Raw genomic sequence first — 22696 nt, forward strand, 5'->3', positions numbered from 1 at the left:
TTTACCATCTTTAAAACTATACTCAAGGACATGTAAAAACAGGCCAGACCTTATGCAATTAACTAAACAAGCTTGCAAAACTGGTTTGTTATTGTTTGACCAATATGGGAGAAACGTGCTTAAATAACATTTAATTTTTTATAGATGCATATAGAATCTGCGAAGATGCTTTCCTTTACTGAAGAGGAGTTTATGAAGGCACTGGAGTGGGGAACTTCCTAAACTACGTTCTTGCATGTCTCTTGTAATGTGGGATGTATTTTGTTCTAAAGTACTTAAACACCGTTTTATAAATGATGTAAAGTTGATGTTCGGTTCAGAAAAGCTTTCCAGACGTTGTCAGATATTCAATAGATTTTCATTAAACACGTTTAATGTTTATTTGCTAACTTTTCTTTGAGATCATCTTTAATTGCTGTAGAATTTACAGAAATATTGTATATAAAGTTAGTTTTGTTTTAATTTTTTTTCCGATCAGAATTTCTGTCAAACATGCATTTCCCTGCTTTTAGGTGCTTTAAATTAAATTGTTCTGTGTCAAAAAAACAAAACAAAAAAAACTGTACAGTTGCATCTTTAACACTTTCTTTTCGACCACAGTGGTGGGAAAACCAGTGGTACTTTGGGTGTGAAAAAAATACGGTTACCCCGGACCCCTGCCTGTATGTATGTATATAGATATCTATATATTTCCGTAGTGTACATCTTATACCGGTTATGAAAATAATGTAAGTGTGCAGGAGACAAGTGCAGAGGTATAACCAGGGAGACGTAGTAAGGGAAAATAAACATTGGCTTTTCCTTAGCCTGCGGCTTTAAACAGTACGGCTTCATGTCAGCATGTAAAAAAGAGGTATCTGTAAGCAGGGGGCTCTTTAAAATCAGTCGAGGTATGGGTTGGTGTCCATGGGGTGCACCCTCTGGGGTTCCAGGCTCTGCTGTATCCTGGAATAGTGTCTGGTACCCTGGGATCTCTCCGGCAGCACACACTTCCTCCGTGCTAGAGGGATCTGTTTCTGGGGATCTTTGGCAGCACAGTCCCTCTGTGCTTGAGAATCCTGTGCAGTTTGGCGAGCACACTATTAAACCTGCTTGATGAGCCAAGTGGAGACTGGTTATTTGACTCTAGCTGAAATTAACCAACTCCCTGCTGTACTCAGTTACAGACAGGCTGTGTGTGCAAGGTCCTATCCAAGTGTAAAACATACTCGTCTATACTTGTAGCTGATTTTAAGAATTGAACTTGATCACCTAGTTTGAGACGTAACAGCAGGGAAAGGAGAAAGCGGACTGCCCATTAACTAAACAAGTTTCCCACATCTGCACATGAATTTACTCTGTTTATTGCACATTCAGTCCCTCTTGTCTGTGCATCAAATATACTTTACAATTACTGTGAGCATTTTGGAAGATTCGTTTTCTCCCTGAATCTAGTTCCTACTTAGAAGCACTAGTTTTGAACTTTGGTTGTATGTTTTTCAACTGGTGTGGAGTATGAAGCGTGAAACCTTGGCTATGCCGAATGCATTGTCATCTCATGAGTGCATATTTTCTAATTGAAGACAGAATATTATATATAATAATTTTATATTATAATATAAAATGCCATGTTATTAAGAAATCTTAAAATATGATCTGGCAATGTTTGATGAAACTATTTTTACCAAGCAGAATTAAAAGCAGCATTCAACATGAATGTATTATTACCATGCTATGGATTGTGGCAGATGGCTGCTGTTAATATTTCATGTTGTAAAACGTGTAAACGAGAATACAGCAAAACATATTGTTTCCATTACACATCCGAATGCCAAGCATCAGAAACTACTTTATATTTGCTTTGCAGTAACTGTAATTATGTACTGAGCTGATAAACATTTTACATTCAGACCTTCAAATTTACTGACATATGCTGAATGAGTACATATGTCACATATATTAGGAGACATTCTTAGGCCTCGTTCAAGATGCCTGCTCCGTGACGTGCGCGTGTTTGAAACAAAGTGTTTAAAGTAAATATCAGTTGTCAGGGTAGAAGCTACCCTGTCGCCGAAGTACGGAGTTGACGCTTGCTACAGTTTGCATAAACAACTCAAGTTGTTTTTTAAAGCTGCAGCAGCGTCATTGGTATTTCGGCAGCCAATGAAATCATTCGGGAAGTGTCGTGAGAAGAGCAACACCCACCCCTAACCTCACGTCTGTAGACCCGCCTCCTGAACGCTTGAAAAGGTCTGCTGGGGATGAGCACACATTGCCCAGCAGACTGACGCGCGCACACGTGGACGCGCGCCCTCCACCTCCTGTCTCTGCCACCCTGAACGAGGCCTTAGTGCGGTATCTGTGTGCTGTAAGAAATGTCCAATAATATGCAGCAGTTATGAGACAGACACAAACACTTTAAGAAGAATGATAGATGTTTGATACAAGTTGCTAACGTTTATTGGTGTTTAAAATTATTAAATTGAACTTTACATGTCATTGACAGTTCTAATATATTGTAACAATGTAGTATTAATATCTGTCTGTAACGAAAATGTGTCACTCCGTAGAGACACAAGGAATGGCTGTTCACAAACGCACAACATTTTCCCCAAACACTTTGTCAATCCAACGACAAACACTGACATCTAGTGGTACAATTGCAATATATAATAATTTAATTTAGGAATCCCAACCGTCATTTGAAAGTATGTCTGCACTTCTTTTCTGAAAAGTCTTCCGAAATTCTTCATCAAACATGTTGAGGTCTTCCGCGCCCTTAAATATTCCCTAAAATAATTTAAAAAAATTTGCATGCAAATTAATATTGTTCCATTCAACATGTCTGTAGTGAATAATAAGATCGTAAGTAAAATGAAATGTATATAATTTAGGTCCGTAATCCAATGTGATTTTCTCCATTTTACACTTGTATAAAGTAATTTATTTATAACAACGTTTTATATAGCGCCTTTATCCAGGGCGCTGTACATTAGTTAGTAAAACTTGTTTGGTTGGTGGGCAGGGAGTATTATGGACCGGCCGGTCAAAATACTAAGTTGTGGAACATGAAATCCCCTAACCCGATCAGCACAATCAATATAAGATATCACTCCTGAGCATACATCAAATATATGTGCACAAGCACATGGGTAACTGTACCAGCTGAAGATTGACAGTGTGGAAAATGTCACATGTTCCACTACCTAGTATTTTGACCAAGTGGTGGGAGGCAAATTGTTGCCTCCTTGTTTTCTATATCGGCTATTATTAATCCAATAGGATCATTCATCTCTTAATTTGGCATTTAGGATTCACTGTTTTCAATAGTTTTGTGCTGAATTGTGGCAGTGTATTTGATAGTGGCTTTTAGAGACTGTTGTATTATGTTTTTTTTAGTGATGTTTAATAAATTTACATTTGTTTTGTATACCGGAGTGCTTTTTTTGATGGGATACTTTCTCTATTTTGTTCTCATTATCTCATCCCTAAGCACCGTCAGGGGCTTGATTCTTTAGTCTGATTTTTCCTGACTTTGGTACATTTAATATCTGGTGCCTGTTGCAGGATATAGATATATAATCAGTTGTGTAGTATTGGATAATACTGCATTACTATTTTTTTTAAACATTCACTCTTTATACCCGGTTCAACTATTTTTCATGTATTAAGCTTCTTTGGGTTGCTATAGCAACCATTTAGGCTGCCACAGGAGAGCGGATCAATCGGCAGCTTACATAATTGCATTGTGGTAAATGGAAGGACCTGCTGCATTTATTAAAACAGGCAGTCAAGCGAAAATGCTGCGTTAAATAATTGGGAGTTGCTGTCTCAATAACCGGAAATGTATGTAGTTTGAATTTCATGAGGGTCACATTTTCCATCTCACAAGATCATCCATACCCAGGTATCTCTTGACCCAATATTGTCTTTTCCATCAACCTGCCTGTATGCTATAGGATGGTTTATTAGTTAGCAGTATATTATTATAGTAATGTTGATTTATTAATAATAAAACTTCTGCCTGAAAGATAAGGTTCCACTTTTTAACCCACAGTAGGTTACACATTTGGGACCAGTGAAAGCTTTGTGTGCTCATCAACAGGCTAAAAAAGAAATAAATACATACAAACATAAATCCTACAATCAAAGAAGTTTTTTTCCGTCCCTAATTTTAAAATATAGGATTCTTACGTTTTCTGACATTTTACCATTAACAAAATACTGCTTCTGTATGCACACAACAACAATTTTGTGTTGGTGTCCATCTATACTTCATTTCGTGTAGATGTTGTGGGTGGCAGCATTTTCAATAAGACATTTTAATGCATCTCCTTTCTTTATTGCCTATAGCTAAACATAAAAATCATGCAGTATCAATTAGGCCTAAAATTCTAAACTGTAAGTAACAAATGATAGCATCACGTGTGTATATATATATATACACACACATATATATATATATATATATATATATATATATATATACACACACAGATATCTGCATTTGTTTTGTGTGCATTACACCTTTTGATTTTTATGTTGACTTAGCTAATTAGAAGCAGTTATGTTTTACAGTAATAGCGAAAACAAACTAAAATGCTCTCAATAATATTGTGTTTTTGAAGCCTGAGCTAATTCAGCAGATAATGAAAGACAGTCAAATCTCTCTTTGGTAGATATTGCAGGGGCACCAACCTACCATACAGGAACCCCATTGCAAAGTGATACCTCACCTAAGATGAAGAAGAAGGAACTTACTTTTGGAAGATAGCCCAATAATTTAGTGGCATGTTCTTTGAGCAGTTTCTGCCTTTCTTCCTCAATGATTGCACGCCGAAAGGATTCTCTTCTTTCTTCGTCCTGTCTTTCTTGAAGCTCGCGTTCCTGCACATAACAAGACGTTAACCGCGGCTCTAATTTATTTTATTTACAAAACACAGAATACGAGCGAAGGCTTTATAGAAAATACTGAAATTGCAGCAAATGCCTCAGTGGTTATGATTTTAGAATCAATCATTTGTTGCCTCAGCAAGATGCATTATCTTCTTAAGATAAAAAAAAACAGTTACTCAGATGCCCGGAAATAGCAACTAAGTAAGTGTAGATTAATAAGGGGGGTGGGGATGGAGGAGTTTTCTTGTTTAGTTTTTCTCACTTGTTAAAACGTTAATATGGGTTTAACTTAAAAAAAAAATGTATTACAGGATTGAAGCAGTGGGGGTATTCAGAGCTGAAATGTGTTCAACACCGGGGACCCCCTTCTTCCAGAGATACTTACCTCCGTAGGGGTGCCGGCATCTCTGTAGTTAGAGAAATTGTGTGCCTAACATAATGGCAGCATTTAAATGTCTCACATGATGCGGGCCAATAGGGAGCAATGACATCATCCAGCGCAGCTTCCTATTGGCTCTCAATTTAAACTGAAGAGATACCGGCACCCCCTACGGATGTAAGTATCACGGGCAGCAGAAGGTCCCAGAGCAGAAATTAGCACATTTCAGCTCCGGAGACCTCCTGCTTGAATCCTGTAAGATTTTTTTTTAAATGCTGTTTTAAAGATGGTTTGATATTTAGCTGGAAATAAATGCAACGCTAATGGAACAATACATGTAAACAAAGTAAAAATAAAAAACCCACTTGGCATGCAAAGGGGTTATTTATTAAGGACCATCATGGGTTAACGCAGGGGTGCGCAAACTCCCTGCACTCCCCCCGCGCAACCCCACGCCTGCTCTCCTCCTCGGTCGCACCCCCCACTTCACCTCTGATGTTGCGTCACATGACCGGCGGCGTCATTTGACGTCACTTTGCCATAGAGACGGGTGACTGAAGCCGGGTAAGTTTAGAGGCCTCACTCTCTCAACGTGGGGCTTCTGTACATGCCACGCCCCCCAGAAAAGTCTTGCGCCCCCCAGTTTGCGCACACCTGGGTTAACGCATCCAAATGGTGCCCTTAATGCAGCATGATGATTCTGCACCATAGTGTGTGGGCCTGTGTGGCTTCCTGTTACAGGATATAAACTATACAGGATGGAAAACCTTTAATATTTTGTATAGTTTGTACAAGGTAGACAATCTTAAGCCCTATTCCTGAAATTACATCTGCTAACCACAAGCTGTCCATTTTTTGCCTGTAAGTATTACATACATGGTCTATTATCGTATGTAACTATCATTGCGTCTTTTCTCCCTTTCTGTATGCTTTCAGTCATTCCAACCTCAGCTCATGAACATTATTTTAAGACACGGCTTTACTTATGATATTGGCGATCATGTTATCTCCGGCCAGCTTTGTTGCATGGCAAAAATAGGGATCTACAGAAATCTATTTCTTATTCATATGAACCATTTGCTATCCAATTATCTCAATTTCCTAATGTCATCTACACAAAAGTTCCCCTTTTACAGAAAAAGCAATATCTTACTTTGTCGGCAATAAACTGTGTGCGCCTGTCTTCAAGTAATTGCTCCACTGCCCTCTTGTGCTCAAGTTGTTTCATTCTTCTCTTCTGAGCGTTCATCTGCTCGATGCGGTCATCCTCTGCAAGCTTGGCGAGCATGGCTTGTCTGAAGGCCTCCTCTTCCTCTCTCGCAGCGTGTTGTACCAGCTGTTTAAAGGCCATTTGCTCTTCAAAGGTTTGCTGCAATTCGAGTCGCTGCCGGATTTTCTTCTCCATCTCTGCCTAAGCAGAAGAAGATGACACTTATTGACATTACAAATTAACTTTTTTTTATATTCTAATCGTTTATACTTATATATCAGCCAAAACGGCTGTTGGTTGGCTGAAAAGCCCCATTCGAATTCGATGGGTATTTTTGTCCAAAAACACAACCCAAACTGCCGCTTGTGGTGGATATAACATTACCTAATATACCATTTAGATTGGAAACTCTGCGGGCCACGTGCTTGTATGTTGCATGTATTTACTATATATTTGGCAAAATTGTCTCTTCACTATGCATTTGGACACCTCTTAAGAGACTGTAACCACATTTTCATGATGGTTCGTGAAATCAAGGAGCAGGTTTCTGTCGGTTTGGATAGAATTCACAAATGACATCGCCAATGACTTAATCTCATCACACAACCCCTCAAGCTGCCACTTAATCTTGGTCACCCTGAAAATCCAAATTTGCAACATTAGCAAAAATACAGGAGCAGCCAAAGTTCTTCCCGCATGCGAGATCATTGTTTGGGACGAGAATACAATGTCCCACAAGCAAGCATTAGAGGTTCTCTATCGAACACTCCAGGACCTCAGAGGCAATGAAACTATTATGGGTGGCGTTGCTGTTCTTTCAGTAGGGGGATTTCGCATTAAGAAACTACAAAAACGTAATTATCCATTTATAAATCTCCAGTATTTTTTGGCATCTTAGAATTCCTGAGCAACGCTGGGTACTTTTCAGCTAGTTGTATTATAAATCACTGTATTACATTTTGTAAAGCACTGTGTACATTATTGGTGCTTGAAATAGTAAACATACATACTATACACCTCATACATTGACCATGGCCCCTTGTAGATGAACTTACCAGAATACCTTCCTACCGTCTCTGCACGTTCTTCCTATTTACCACTTAGATTGTTAGCTCTTCAGGACAGGGACTCCTTTTCCTAATACTACTTGTATGTCTGAAGTGGTTATTCCCATTATTTGTTATTTTATATTATTATGTCATGTGTATTGCTGATGTGAAGTGCTATGTACATTAATGGTGCTATATAAATAAAGACATGCATACATACTGCAAATGTAAGGTACCCCACTAGCCTTGTATTTTACAGTACAATTTTTCAGGTAACCTACACATAATAGTGCATACAGTGACAGCCTGATAGATGTGTATCCTGCTTGTCTCATTCAACATTTATGTAGATTGCAAGGATACTGAGAATGTAATAAAAAAACTCTCCCCCTTCCGAATGTACGATAAATATATCATTAAGATGCTGGCATTGTTTAAGTTATGACAATTAAATTGTACAATACCGTTGGAGTTAGATTCATCTCATGCTAATAAATACACAAAATAAACTAGTATTGTAAGAGAACAGATACATTTTCTAGAAATATACAACTGAAAATGTAAGCAATAAAAATACCTTCCTTACCGTTTCTGTATTGCTAAGAAAGAATTTACAACAAAAATATCTTCGACATTTGTGTTGCGTTAATAAACATAAAAGAAAAAGATGACCTTATTGTATGTCATAAATCTGTGCAATCAAGCAAGCATAAGGGGTCCATGTCAAAATGAATTTGAAGCAAAAAGTGGCACTGTGTGCTCATGCGCATGTCATTTCCCAGAATCCCTTGCTGCAGTGGAAGCACTGTATACTGGGTGATAATAGTGAAAGGTGGGGTTGCAGACCTGTCTAAGACATGCAAATGAGCACACAGTAATATTTCCATTTGCTATATGCTTTACGGTGGAGGGTTTTTGTCACTTTTTTTACCCACCATAACTTAACTAATTTGTGGGGTCTGGAGATATATATATCACACCAGGTCTTGCCAATTTAACGTGAGTGGCGTGCCACTGATACATACATACACACGTGATAGTGATTGCATCGTGAAAAAAAAGTTTGACATAAACCTTTACATAAACCAATTTTCTGGGAATGCTTTTATACAGCAATGAAAAGATTAAACTAGAAGGTTCTATATAAACAAATCTATGTGAACGGGCTTGAGAGGTAAACAAGATACTTCATGTTACTAGACGTAATTGCGCTATCCTCTTAGCCCTGGCATTACCTCCCACAATGCAAACATCTCTTAACAAGAAATGCCCTAATCCCCTACTAGGCTGCACTAATCAAATTGTACTACAGCCAAGAACCAATGGATTTGTTAACAAAATGTGCACCTCGGTAAGTATTGTATATTAATTACGACGCCTGCTTTCAAAACGGCAGCCAGTCTTTTGTAAACAACGTATATTTTGTAGGACTTACAATGTCCCGTTGTCGGGATTCCTCGGCTTGCTCCTCCAGATACAGCTCTTCACGCATTTGCTCCAGTTCCTCACGTTGTTGCTGTTCTTGTTGGATATGGTGTGCCAGCTAATATTAAAGAAGAAATGAAAAACAGCAGTGAGCAAGTTTAAATCAATAACCTCTCATTAAAAAGCATTTAGGGCCTTATGCTATATACGCCAGAGCGGCTGTTTGATAGCTGCTCAGATAAAAATCTCCAAAGACTTGGGGGGGAGGGGGGAAATAATGGAAATTTTTGGGGCCACTTCTGCATATATAGACTCACCCCATTATAACGGAGCATCATGATGCCGCTTTGTTTACAAGCTCTATTTGGCGTCTGTGGTTTTTATGGTAAACCCTGGACCTCACATTAAACCCACTGTGGAGATTCTGCTTTTAAAGGCTCCTTATCTCAGCTACCGGAAATGGTACAAAGATACAGTAAACCTGGTTCAAGAGCATAGGTTTCTGAAGGTACCAAAAACCTATTTTTAAAGTCAATTAGTGTTGAGTACTGCATGCATTAGTCTTTGCTATAAGACAGGCTTGCAATGCAAGGCAGAACATTTCAGACCCCTCCATACCAAAAGGCCCCGTATAGGAACATTTCCAGTACCGAGTCCTGAAGAGCCTTCTTTCGTTCCTCATGCTCTCGGATCAGAGCCATACGATCCTCCTCTCTTCTCTGTTGCATGTTAGCAAATGCCAGGATTTTTCGGTTTTCTTCTTCCAGTTTCTCTCGTTCCATTCTTCTCCATGTGGACTGCTGCACTTTGAATTCTTCTATGTATCTCTGCGTGGCATTCATTTTTTCCAACTTAAGTTGCCTGTCCCTGTTAAATAATGTGTATTACATGAATCCTTCGACATTAGGGAAGATTACAGCTGCTGTGTGAAGTGACACACACACACACACACATTAGGGAAATCTGAAGTTCAACAAAAAACACTGCTTTAGCCAACGTCTTTACTAGCTAGACAAATGAGCGCAGACTAAGGGCCATATTTACAAAGCAGTACATAAGACACATTCTGTGCCGAAAGACACGTTATGCCCCACTGAAATTAATGTGCCATGAATGTGCCACATACTTGTGTTACTCCATAAGACACCTTCCTGTACAGAAGACATGTTACAACTCATCCACGTGAATGGGCTGTAAGAGGCCATGTGCTAAAGCAGGGATAACCTGACCTGTTGGTGGCCCACCACTGTTTTAGAGTCAAGTAGTATTAACCGACAGCACTTCAGCTTACGTTTGGTCTTCTTCATAGATCTTTCTCACAATTTCATCCACCAGGATCTTCTCTTTCAGGAACTCCTGATAAGCGTCCTGCCTTTTTCTCTCCTTCTCTTCTAGCTGCCGTTCTAAATCTCGCTGGTAATACAGCTGCTCCTTATAGCGCACGGTCTCTTTGGCGAGCTCCTCTTCTGACGCTCTATCGTGTTCTTCCTTCATTTTACGAGCTATTTCAGAATCGCGTTTCTGTTTGAATAAAGGAAAGGGTGCGCTGTAAACTTAAGGATACAACTACTACTGACGGCAAAAAAAACAAACCATGTTGGGGGGGACATGTTCTGACATTTCAACACATAAGTAATGAGACCAATGCTCTCACAATCCATAAGCTTTTAGGCAATGAAATGCAACAGATGTGTTATCAGCTATGATGGGCCCTCAGGGTGACCTTGTCTGACTTAAACTCAATTCTTAAATCTGTACAGCTCTTTGAGAATACTTTTTCAGATCCATGTGCTATTTGTCATTTTAAAATCTGTACCCTGGACATACATGAAAACGAGAGGTAACTCTCAATGTATTTCTTCCTGGTAAAACATTTTATACATAAACTCACATTTTCGTAGCACCAAATTAAACTACTGAATGAAATTATTAGCAGATTAAATATATTTGTTTAAATCATCAGCCGCCTAGTTTTAAACTAACTCTACCCGGTGTAACATATGCTGATCTAGCAGATCCTAAAGGTTATTAAACATTACTCTTTGTTTTCACCCCTCTCTGTAATGCCTTGCTGTCTCTTGTCCCATCTTCCCCACCTTATTCTCTCCATCATGCCCTGCTCCTCTTTGCACTCTTTCCTCCTCTCTCTTTGCACTCCCTGCCTTACTGTGCACACTACACTCCCTCCTTATCATCCATGCCTCCTCCCTTCCTTGCTGTCTATCATTCCCTCCCTCATGCCCTGCTCCTCTGTATTCTCCCCTCGATTTGCACTTCCTGCTTTATTGTGTCTGCTCCTCTCTGTGCACACTACACTGCCATCTCTGATCTGTATTCTCTTCACCTTGCTGTTTCCCAGTTTCCTCCTCCTACTCACCTTGCTGTCTCTGTTCCCCTACCTTTGCACTCCCTCCTGCCCCATGTGCACACTGCTCTCCATTCCCTCCTCCTCATCCCCATGTCTCCTCCTCTCCTTGCTGTCTCTCTGCCTCCCCTCCTCCTTGCTGTCTGGAAAGTCAGCTACTGGGTGTTGTACCTGGTAGACTCTGGCACGACATCATACTGGTGACATCATAATGAGTTGTAGACATCCTCAGCCTTATCCATCTATATATTTATATTACTTCTGAAACTTTATTTAGACAATGGGTACAGGAGGGATTTTCCTGCCCTTGTCTTATTGGTGCTGAGATAGGGAGGAGTTTTAAATGTGTTACCTCGTTATTGGGAAGGAGTAAAGAAGAGTGACACTCTACCTGCTCCCCCATGTAGTATCACCATTATAAATAAAATAGTAACATTTTCTGGATTATAGCATGAATGGAAAACAGCTTCCTGCATAAAAACATTATTATGCAGGCAACTACAAATGGGGTATATGTATCAAAGTAAAAAATCCCATTGAAATGAATAGGATTTTATTCTTTGATACATCTAGTGCAGTTTGTTTTGCCCAAGAATTGCAACACTTTTGCCTTGATAGATATACTCACATATACTGCATGCAGCTATGTTAATAGTGTAACTTACCATTTTGGCATATTTCAGAACCTCTTTTTCCGCAGTCTGTGCCGCGCGCTCCCGGTTTAGGTATGCAGATTTCAGCTTATGTTCCAATTCTCGAAGCTCAAGGCTGTAGAGAATATGTATGTTAGCACAAAGTAATAATGTTAGGTGGCACAGTATTAATTGATGGATTGTATATTATTATAACGTATTCATTTTCTTTGTCGATTATGGGCATTACTGGCATTTCTGTTTGACTACCAAATAAAGTGTTGGGAAATGCTAATTTCCGTTGTTCATAAGAAAAATACATTGTTATAAAACTGTTAAAAAAGCCATAAACAGCTGCCAATGCTTGAGGACACCTTACAAACCATTCAAGTCACTGTGCTGTAAGGTGTCTTCCAGCGCTAGGAGATGCACAAACCTTTATTAAGGGTTAACACACCCAATCCGGTATTAATGGCCATTGATTAGAACTGCAGTTAACACCGGATATGGGGCATTAACCTGCAACAGAATTGAGTAAATAACCTCCGCAAGGTTTTAACATTTCCTTCATCTTCCTCTGTCCTTTTCTAAAGATTTTTCCTCTGAATAAGCCCCAAAACAGTTACCGGATTCGTTCTAATAGCTACACTTGTTAACAACACTGTCCTACCTAATACACCGTCCATCTAAACAGAATGAAACGTAGTTATGTTAAGCACTCTTTCTAAAATTGTGGACGACATGCAGAATGAAACTGTTTTTCAATGTTACTGTATGTATAAACATACACACACATATTAAAACATATAAATATCAGATCTTTTAAACAAGCGTTTCATAAAAATCAGTGCAAAATGGTCTATATGTGCAACTTGAATTTGTGTATTATATACAAACACAAAGCTCACAAATATTCTTTGTTATAACAATTAATAAATCATGATTGAAAATATATTTAAAAAAAAGAGCAATTCAATCCCTTTTTTTATTCATTATTTTTTTAACATAGGATTGAAGCAGGGGGGGGGGGGGATCTCCACAGCCGAACCCCATTCATTTCAGCTCTGGGGACCCCCTGCTTCCCGAGATAATTACCTCCAAAGGGGGTGCCATTATCTTGACAATGTTTAAAGCTCCTGCGTCACACGGGCCAATAGTAAGCCGAACCTGATGATGTCATGGCTTCCTATTGGCCCTCAGGGTACGGGAGCCTTGAAACTCCACCATTATGTGAACCCTGGTAGCCGAGCAGATCGGCTACTGCTATCCCTTCTGAGGTAAATATATCGGGAAGCAGAGGGTCCCTGGAGCTGAAATGAATGGGGTGCAGCTCAGGAGACCCCCTGCTTAAATCCTATGATAAATAAAAAAAAATAGCATGCTTGGATTGTCGCTTTAAATCAGCACATTGTTCACAGCAGGGGAAGAAGCACAGACTAAACGTCACAATACACCCATACTTGTGCCTTATTTTATTTTGAATTTTAGGTAAGAATTTCAACCCAAATCCCTGCTGTTCTGCCTTATAAACTACCAATTCTAAAATCACAGTGACAATGAAATACACCATGTTTGATTGCTTGAGTCTAAAAACAGAACAAACAAGTTGCAGAAAAGGCTTATGTAATTAGCTACCTGTTTTCTCTAATTTGCTGCCTCATCTTCTCGTCTTTAAGTTGTTCATGCTTTATTCTTGCCAGCTCCTGTGCCATTCTCTCTTCTTGTTCCAGCTGCAGTTCTTTCAGCTTTTTGTTTTCTTCTGCCTGGATTTAAATAACCATCTGTCATTTAACAGTGTTAATGAGGTCTTTAGGGAAGTAAGATACAGAGGGGGAGGTTCACCAAGCGCTGATCACACATTACCTGCCCTTCAAGCCGGTGCAATACTCTGCATCAGTACTTACTGCATGTCAGCCAGAGATGGAAACGCAATGAGTGGGTGGGTGGAGGAGTTCGGGGGGGAAACAGCGAGGACAAGTGTCCCAGGCTGGCAGCTTCGGGAGGTCCGGCCAGCTGATGCTGGAAATTGGGCCCAGCCACAAGTTGGGCCCAACTTCTCAGTCCGGCAGCCTGGGCCTCCATGTGCATTCAGGGTCTGTGAAAGCGGGCCTCCCTCCCTGCGTGCCCCCTCCCCCCTTTTGGCAAGCCTCGTCACTTGTATTTTATGTCTCCTTAGAAAACACAAAATATACATGGAGGCAGCAAAGCAGTGAAAGGAAATGACAGCTATTTTTCCATCATCAAAAACTATAATGATATTTGACGATTTTATACATTTTGTTAGTAGCAGTATTGCCAAGCTGACTCCATGTTGTCATTAATTCTGCATTCTGGGTCTGGAACGTTTCGGTCTATGACGAGGCAGGGTTCTTACCAATAACCTTCTACTTCGGCCCATTCTGCATTTATACACACACTTGTAGCATGCAAGACACTGCCAAGTACTCTAATAGCCTCCAGGCCAGATACAACCCTTGCTATTCAGCCCATTAGTGAACGGGAAGAGGTTTAAGTAAACTATTGCCAACCTCACTTCATATCATTGATTGTTTTTTAAACTCTAAATCAAGTGTATTCAGGTTTCCAATAGTCCAGCATGTTTAAATAAAATGGTGACTAGTACTGGAGATAGATATACAGATATATATATATATATTTATATTAATTACAAACCCTTCCAGTACTGAAGGAATTTTAAGAGATGGACCATTAAGGGGGTACTCTGATGCAGCCACATCGCAGCGGATGTGACGTCAGTGAGACTTCTGGAGTTCCGGTTGACGAGGGGAGAAATGCGTAGAGTGAAGGTGATTCACAGCCAGCTCGTCAACCGGAACTCCCGAAGTCTCACTGACGTCACATCCGCCCTGCTGGAACGCAGTCGTGAGACGCAGGCAGAGAAGAGGGAAGGAGAAACAGCTCCAAGATACCGGAGGCGAGATTCATTACGTATCTAAATGCTTTTAAATAGCATACATCATGTGAGTGTATTGTTATATTTTTAACCACTTAAATACAGTTTTTATCCAGATCGCACTATGTTGGCTCTTCTGTGTTTAACCATTTAAGGAACATATTCCTACATCAAGGCTCAAACCAGCTCATCCCCATTGCAGAGATATACCCAAAGATACCTTTATGTACACAGCATCATCCTCACACTTGTGAGTATATTACCATTAGACCTAAAGAAGAGTACTCATTTGTCACAATACTGCACCATCAGTTTTATTTTTTATCTCCACATGTTTGCGCTTCCCTTTGAACACCACGTCGCCATACTTACCTGGGATTGAGACAGCAGTCCTGCACTGGGTCACAGCAGCAATCAAAGGATTTGTTTGTATTACCTCCATTTATTTAATTTATGGTTTATATATTAATATTAGATTAACTCGTGTTTAATTTTATATTAGAGCGCCACCTTTTTATTAAATATGAATTATATTCATATGGTCTGATGGCCAATTCTATTTAGATGAGTGTGCCCATCTCTTATTTGCATGAAAATGTATACAGTGACAGCTTATGGGAGATCCTGTCATGAAGCTATCCATCACCGTCTACATATACCTACCAGATACTCCTACTGAAAACTAACAAGAACCGCAGGGCAAGTACACTTTTTTTGGCGGATCTATTTAGAATGACCCCCTCAATCTTACAAAAGTGGCATTAATTTTAACTTCTTCACCAACTCTAAACAATGGCATACAAATCGGGATAAAATGTCTTACATTTTGTATAGCCTGTTCCATCCGCATCTCATGTTCTTCATCTTGCAATCTCCTTAGAAACCGCTTCTTTTCCACCCGCTCCTCGCTCTGTATATACGCCTCCATTTGCTGATCATGATTCAGGCGTTTTATTTGGTCCTCCTCCTTAAATCGCTGCCGTTGTGCATCTGCCTTCATCTTCTCCCTCTGAGCCAGACTTTTCCTTGAAACCTAAACATACACCATTTGAAGGCCCAAAGTTATTACAACACAGCAATGAGAACGAATAATACAGAGATTCATTATACTTTGGAACAGATCAAGGTTCTAATAGTTGTGTTGCTCCTGGAGAAAAGTAGATCCGTTGTAGGATGTGACACTAATGTGCACAGCTTTTGAATCCTCATAGGTTTCTTCTTCAAAGAACACAGTAATACTGTAAGGAATCGGAAAACACGTTCCCTGCGGCGTGTTCCCTCCTTACCTGCCGCTGCTGCATCTTCTGCTGTGGTCACGAACCATGCGCGCACCCCTGCTTTGTTTACAGAGTGCGCGTGCACCCGCAGCTCTTCAAGGCGTACCACGGCGTCTAGCTCCGCCCCCCCGGATGCACCACACCTCCCTCGCGGCGCACACACGTGACGCCGTGAACTGCTTCCCAGCTGTGTGGCAAGTTTCTAAATGCCCACTTGTCTCCTGCGGCCTATCCCTGTCTCCAGAGGCCGCGCCTCCGCTCCCACCCCAGCCTCATTGGTTCCTGTTTACATAAAAGACTTTCACTTTCACTGTGCTGAGCATAACTCTTGTGACCTTGTGTTCCTGCGTTTGTTTTGCCTTGCTTGTCCCTTGCTTTGTTCTGTTGCTTTCCTGTGTACCGACCTAGCTTGACTTGACTATAGGACCCCCTCTGGATAAAGACCCCGGCTTGTACGCGACTACCCACACCTCTCCATCCCAGACCTCGACTTACGGATAATCTACCACTCTCCTGGCTCCTACCCTAGACCACGGCACAACGGACATTGACCACCCCACTTGCTTCGCCCTTGGACTCTGGCAAATACTAACGTTAACCCACTCTCTCCAACCCAGACCCGGCTACGCTGACTATCCACCCTCCAGACGTGCTCCCGCTGCGGTGGGTGCGCCATCTTGTACTTTCCCACCTCAGTACCGGTGTCCCGCTTTGTTCGTGGTGAGCGCAAGCATTACAAATACTTGAACAAGAAACCTATTAGGATTGGAAAGCTCTGTACTCTATAATTTCATTTTCGATGAACCCCCAATGTTGGTCCCCTAAAATGTATAGGAGCCTACAATAAATCTACTTTAGAGCAGGCATTCTGAAATATGTTGTCACTGACATTATTTAGAGGATGATAATATTTACGCTTATCTCTGTTCATTTATACATATTTATAAAAGCATGATCTCTATTTCAACAACACTGAAAGATCATCCTGAACTAGACCTAGAAAAGCTACAGACTGCAAGAAAGAGTTGACTAAAGTGGACATTGAAGGGTTTCAGGGACCTCCGTCAAAGTCTGTGAGGACCACTGGTAAGCCAGTGACCACAGTTCGGGAACCCAAGCTTTATAGAAGTTCTCCACTTTTCACCTCTTATAGCGTCAATATACTGTGCACATAGAAAATAAACAAAAGTGACAGCTTGATTCAAAACGTGATTGTCTATATTCAAGCCCATGACCACTACTTTTAACAGGACTTTGACCACTGGCTCTTACAGCATAATTATACCATACACATTTTGAAAACAAAGGGTCCAAACAGATGTGCAACTTCCAATATTCCCAAAATTATATTTTACTTTCTCTTTTCTTATTTTCACACTGTTAGAATTCATTATGATTGTTCTCGTCTTTATATCAAAAATAGTTTATAATTGTGTAACTATATACATATATCCCAAGAAACATCTTTATACACAATTTAATTGGATACAAAAAAGGGAATAGAATCTAAATGACATATTGTTAGAGCAACAATTATATAATGTGGTGACAAAAATACATACAAAATATTACTCATCGCTAATATTGTCTTTTGTTTAGGTGCTGTAACTTACAAGCATGCGACAAAAACTGGACATTATGTTAATCTTTTCCATGCTACAGTGCCTATTCTGTACAGTAAGGACTCGGGGGGGGGGGGGGGGGGCACTATCATTTAACCCTTAAAATACTACAGTTACTTATTCAAATTGGTAACTATTGGCACCGGTTCGGATGCCTAAATACCGGTTGGGTCAGTCTAAATACAAATGGGTTTTCTGCATTCATTCGGATGTAACGCTCACCCACGAAATAACTAGCATGGCTGCATCCCATGACTGGTGACGCGGATAAGTATACAGATGTGGCTATGATGATAATAGCGCGTGGCCGTCTTATAACCGCAGCGCTATGAGCGGGAAGCACCGAGTCCTCTATTTACCATCATCTCCGGGGGTCTGTGGCCTCCCAGTCCCCGCTCCGGCCGCTGCTTTCCGGCCCCCGCTCCCGCCTACCACTCCTGTTTGACTCAGTTGCCCGGGTAACCGTGTCTCCATGGAAGTATCTGGCGCCTTCTCGCGCTCACCGAGTGCCGTCGACGCTGATTGGATAAGGCAAGTGGAACGCACGCTTCCGTAGACGTAATAGCGGTTGCCCAGCAACCGCCTTTTGTTGTTATCACTCCTCCATTCTCCATGTTGAGGTGTTTTCATTGACACATTCATGTACACATTACAGTAAATCAGCCATCTTCCATAATTCGTCAGTGGGTTTTCATATTCTGGCCTGTGGTCTCCTGGAGCTGAACTGTGCGATGCTGGGCTCTGGCATTCCACCTGATTTCTCCCATTTTTCGTTCCCACAATAAATGAATAAAAATACACTGTCACTAAGTTCAAACAATAAGTAATGGGCAATGTCATCAGTCACAGTGATTTTTTCTCTCTGTTGGTTCGCTGGTGGGCGAGGATGACTGAGCTGCCATTATAATTGCTCAAAAACGGACACACACAAAGGCAGCAAAGAGAAATGTACTTTCAAAAGTGGTTCCTGGAGCAGCAAAATAGCTGTGCCTCAGAAAGTTTGGGGGATTGCTGCTTTAAAGGCTAATACCAAAGCAGGGTTCACCCCACACAACCGCTTTTCGCATGAATTGGCTTTGAAAAAAATTGACGCAAGACATGGATATTTAGGAACATTTATGCTCGCTCAACAAGAGCTTTCAAAACCATATACGTCCCTACTTCACCTGCAGAATAGGCATTTGTCTGGAAAGATTAATGTCCAACCCCTCTTATTACAGTTGAAGATAGGAGGATTTAAAGCCTGAATAATAATTACGTTATATTGTCTATATACATATATATATTCAGCATGTAACTAGTTAAAATAAGGAACATTTATTTATTTATAAAATATTTTACCAGGAAGTAATACATTGAGAGTTACCTCTCGTTTTCAAGTATGTCCTGGGCACAGAGTATCAAGTTAGAGATTATATTGGCAAATTATTAGCTGCATCTGCAAAGATAATCAGGCATAAATCAGTATGAAGACAAGCAGGTGAAGACATTTTTTATCTGACTCAAGAATCTATCTTGTTTTATTCATTTCCATTTTGTATAAAACTTACCATGCTTAATGTCCGCTGAGTTGAATAGTATAGGGCAAGGGTGAGCAAACTTTTCCCCATGCGCCCCCCTGCATACTGTCCACCCTGCTCGCCCCCCCTCGCCCCCACCTTGGCGCCGGCGTCAAATGACATCACGTTGCCATGGTAACGTCGCTGGAAGCCAAGGGAAGTTTCAGAGGCCTCGCGCGGTCCCCCGACATTTAATTTAAATGCCTTGGGGGAGAGCGCGGGACCTCTGTAACCGTCACACCCCACCCCCCCTGTTTGGCCACCCCTGGTTCACGAGTTTGGAATCAAAGGTTATTTAGAAATAGTTACTTAGTAAAATAATACCATAGAGATCGGTTTTACAGATTAGGAACACAGTTAATCCTATAGTTAGTGACAGAACAAGGGAGTTTTGTAAATCAAAGTAAATATTATGTAATAAATACATAAAATGAAGAAACATTGTTCTAACATTTATGATTGACTAAGGACATTTGGCTGACAGTGAGAAACACAGGTAATTGCTAGGTTATGGAAAATGTATAAAGATTGTACTTGGATGTAATGGAATTCAGAATCATTATCACCAGGTTGAATGCTGAATCATTTACCATCAACTAAGCTGAAGATTCACCACTATGGTTACCAAATGTCCCGGTTTAGACAGGACAGTCCCGGTTTTTAGGGCTCTGTCCCGGTTTTCTATCCCATTGGCTGCGCATGTGCGATCGTCACGTGTCGGCCGCTCGTGCTCGATCAGCATTTGCCGGTTGCTCATGCGCAATCGTCAAGCTCCAATCGCGCATGTGCACGAGCAGCCGACAAGTTGCCGATCGCGCACGCATGATTGGCAAGCGCCGACTTCGCATGCATGACATAATAATAATAATAATAATAGCATGTTCTTGTATAGCGCTGCTTGTTTTACGTAGAGCTTTACAGAGACATTTTGCAGACACAGTCCCTGCCCCGTGGAGCTTACTTCAGTCCCGGTTTTTGCCGGAACAAATCTGGTCACCCTATTCTCCACTCTATAATCAAATTCTATATCTATGCCGGAAACCTGATGTAGCTGGCTGAGATTCTGTAAAATACGTTTTCTATTTGTCTCTGAATAAATTGAGAGAAGAACCGGGCCGTGGACTATCTGATATATCACTGAAAGGTCGGACATTTATTTGCACCCACCTAATGAAGCAAATCTTCAACACTTGTCATGTAAATGTCATACATTGAATTCCATAAGGGTGCTGATAAGGGTGCTGATAAGGATGCTGAATGCTAACATTTTCTCATATAGTGGGATTAAATTACAGGCAGTCCTCGCTTTCCCGACAGAATGAGTCCCGCAAACCCGCATTGGATACGGGACAGTCGGAAAGCGGGACCCATGTTAACCGGCGGCGGTATTCATCGGATACGCGAAAACGGCAGCGGATACTGCCTTTTTGGACTGAAACTATGCGCCGTCAGAAAACGCATCCGACGGAAAGTGGAACATCGTAAAGCGAGGACTACCGGTAATCATTTAAAGATTGCTGCATAATGCAAAGCCGCCGCCCCTCGCAACGCAGTGGCCAGTAGTGTAGCCGTATACTGGTCCCATATACTTTGCAGGTTGTGCTCCATTTTAATGGACCAATATATCAATATATCAATTGCAAAAGGCTTTCTAGAGACCTCTGTAGTCCCTAAAGTTTATGCAGAAGAAAACCTTGTGCGATTGATATGTTTGTCAATTAAAAGTGGTCTCCTATCAGTTGCCTATGTATTTAACCCCTTCATACCTGGCAGTGCCGGCATTGTACTGCTCAGCTGTAAATGGACTGTTGGCCGCAGCTGTTTTGCCCCTGAGGTAGGAGTTAGGGTTTAAGGTTTTTAGGGTTAGGACGGGGTTAAGGTACGGGGGTTAGGGATTAAAGTTTGGATTAGGTGATAAAGTTAGGACTAGGGGTTAGGGTTTTTAGGGTTTAGCGTTAAGGGTTAGGTTTAGGGTTTGTGGTTAGAGATTAAGTTTAGGATTTGATCAGACAAACTCTATATACCATTGCATATTATGTAGGAATAGGCTATACTCCTATGTTGTTATACCAATATCTCATACTCTGACTGTAGACATGATTTACTAAACACCTTACATTGCAGAGAAAGAACTGATACTTCAATCAGTTAGCTATAGGCATGGTAGCTATGTAAACATCCCACTGAATATTATAGTATAATTTTATACATATATCAGTATATAGATGCGGCCCTACACAGGCTCAATCCACATACCACCAACCTATGATTGTGTTTAACCCGACCTGAGCTCATATTGACCTCCTATTACTCAGTAGTCAGGTGATGTATTCACTAATGGGTCAGAGCTTCACTATGATAAGATTTCAATACACACTGTACCCATCAGCATTGCCTCTGGTCTAGACGACTATTTATTAGATCTAGCAGGTGGGTTTCACCCCAAGGAATCATAGGTTGGCTTGATGGGTATGCTGTGTTAGGCTAAGGCCCCGGTCTCTCCGCTGTAACGCGCGCCCGCGATATTGGCGGCGCGTTCAGCCGATTCCCTGGTCTGCAGCTCACTGCAGGAAGAGAGACCGGGGGGGGGGGCGTGACGGGGGAGTGACGGGGGCGCGGCCATGACGTCACCCGGCAGGTTCGCCCTCATTGGCTGAACCGCTGGGGGGCGTGCCTAGCCGCTCGACGCGAGTCCTGCTCTCAATTCTATTGAGAGCAGGAGCAACTCTCGCCCGAGCGCTGCGGCCCCCCCTCGCAGCGGGCCCGGCGCCATTGAGGGGGGGGGGGCTCTCGTCCGTGCAGCGTCCGCCACAGTGGACGCTGTAGTAGGCAGTGGGGGCAAGGCCTAGAGACTGCTTCTATTACAGCACCAGCAGGCTACATGTTAGACACTTGTTGTTGAGATACGCAGCAGGATACATTATCCTATCAATTGATAGGTACCCCCAGGTGGTCACATTGCACATGCACTCACCACTATAGTGTGGTAAACATTCAAACTAGGCAATACACCTTTGGGTTCACGTTACCACTTCTGGTCCATCCCCACCCTATTTTTAACACATCACACATGTTTTTTCTTTATTATTAGTGTGCTAACATTTTTTTAGTATTATCCATTAAATGCTATGTTTTAATAGTCCTGGAGTGCATCCACAAATGAGCTTCTAGCGAGAGAGTAGGTGTCAATTCACCGTACTCTCTAATTTTGATATACAATTAAGTTTAGGATTACCTGCGGCAAACTGTCCTGGCAGCCAAATGTCCTAGTGGTGAAACGGCCACAGCTAATTGTCCTAGATGCCTGCTCAGCTACTTATTATTGGCCAACCCGCTTTGCAAGGGATGTCCCAAAATCTACAGTGTGAGGGTGACATTGGTACTCCAAC

The 22696-nt window shown here is 41.3% G+C and overlaps 2 protein-coding genes across 5 annotated transcripts in view; one reads left to right on the forward strand and one right to left on the reverse strand.

Annotated features, from left to right (window-relative positions):
• TEX9 (testis expressed 9) overlaps nt 1-3409 on the forward strand; it is a 30503-nt gene extending 27094 nt beyond the window's left edge. For all 3 annotated transcript variants that reach the window (XM_075575760.1, XM_075575759.1, XM_075575761.1), the window contains exon 12: nt 145-3409. In XM_075575760.1, the coding sequence (XP_075431875.1) occupies nt 145-222 (78 nt within the window). In that variant the 3' untranslated portion in view covers nt 223-3409. The remainder of the gene's footprint in view (nt 1-144) is intronic.
• MNS1 (meiosis specific nuclear structural 1) lies at nt 2417-18257 on the reverse strand. 2 transcript variants are annotated; one of them, XM_075575758.1, is made up of 10 exons: nt 18108-18257; nt 15673-15882; nt 13571-13698; nt 11969-12071; nt 10230-10459; nt 9589-9805; nt 8949-9056; nt 6408-6665; nt 4741-4866; nt 2417-2769 (listed from the first exon to the last, which is right to left on the reverse strand). In XM_075575758.1, the coding sequence occupies exons 1-10, from the start codon at nt 18111-18113 to the stop codon at nt 2662-2664; spliced, it is 1494 nt and encodes a 497-aa protein (XP_075431873.1). In that variant the 5' UTR covers nt 18114-18257; the 3' UTR covers nt 2417-2661. The 2 variants fall into 2 exon arrangements, with proteins under 2 accessions (XP_075431873.1, XP_075431872.1); XM_075575757.1 differs by lacking the exon at nt 18108-18257 and adding an exon at nt 17971-18064.
• Between the last annotated feature and the right edge of the window lie 4439 nt (nt 18258-22696).

The sequence above is a fragment of the Ascaphus truei genome, chromosome 18, assembly GCF_040206685.1.
Source record: "Ascaphus truei isolate aAscTru1 chromosome 18, aAscTru1.hap1, whole genome shotgun sequence".
Classification (NCBI taxonomy): Eukaryota; Metazoa; Chordata; class Amphibia; order Anura; family Ascaphidae; genus Ascaphus; species Ascaphus truei.

Coding starts and splice junctions, on each gene's coding strand:
- MNS1 (XM_075575757.1), bottom strand. Junction 12,072..13,570: donor CAGCAAATTAGAGAAAACAG/GTAGCTAATTAC, acceptor TATTCTCTACAG/CCTTGAGCTTCGAGAATTGG. Junction 10,460..11,968: donor TTCTGAAATATGCCAAAATG/GTAAGTTACACT, acceptor TTATTCAAACAG/AAACGCGATTCTGAAATAGC.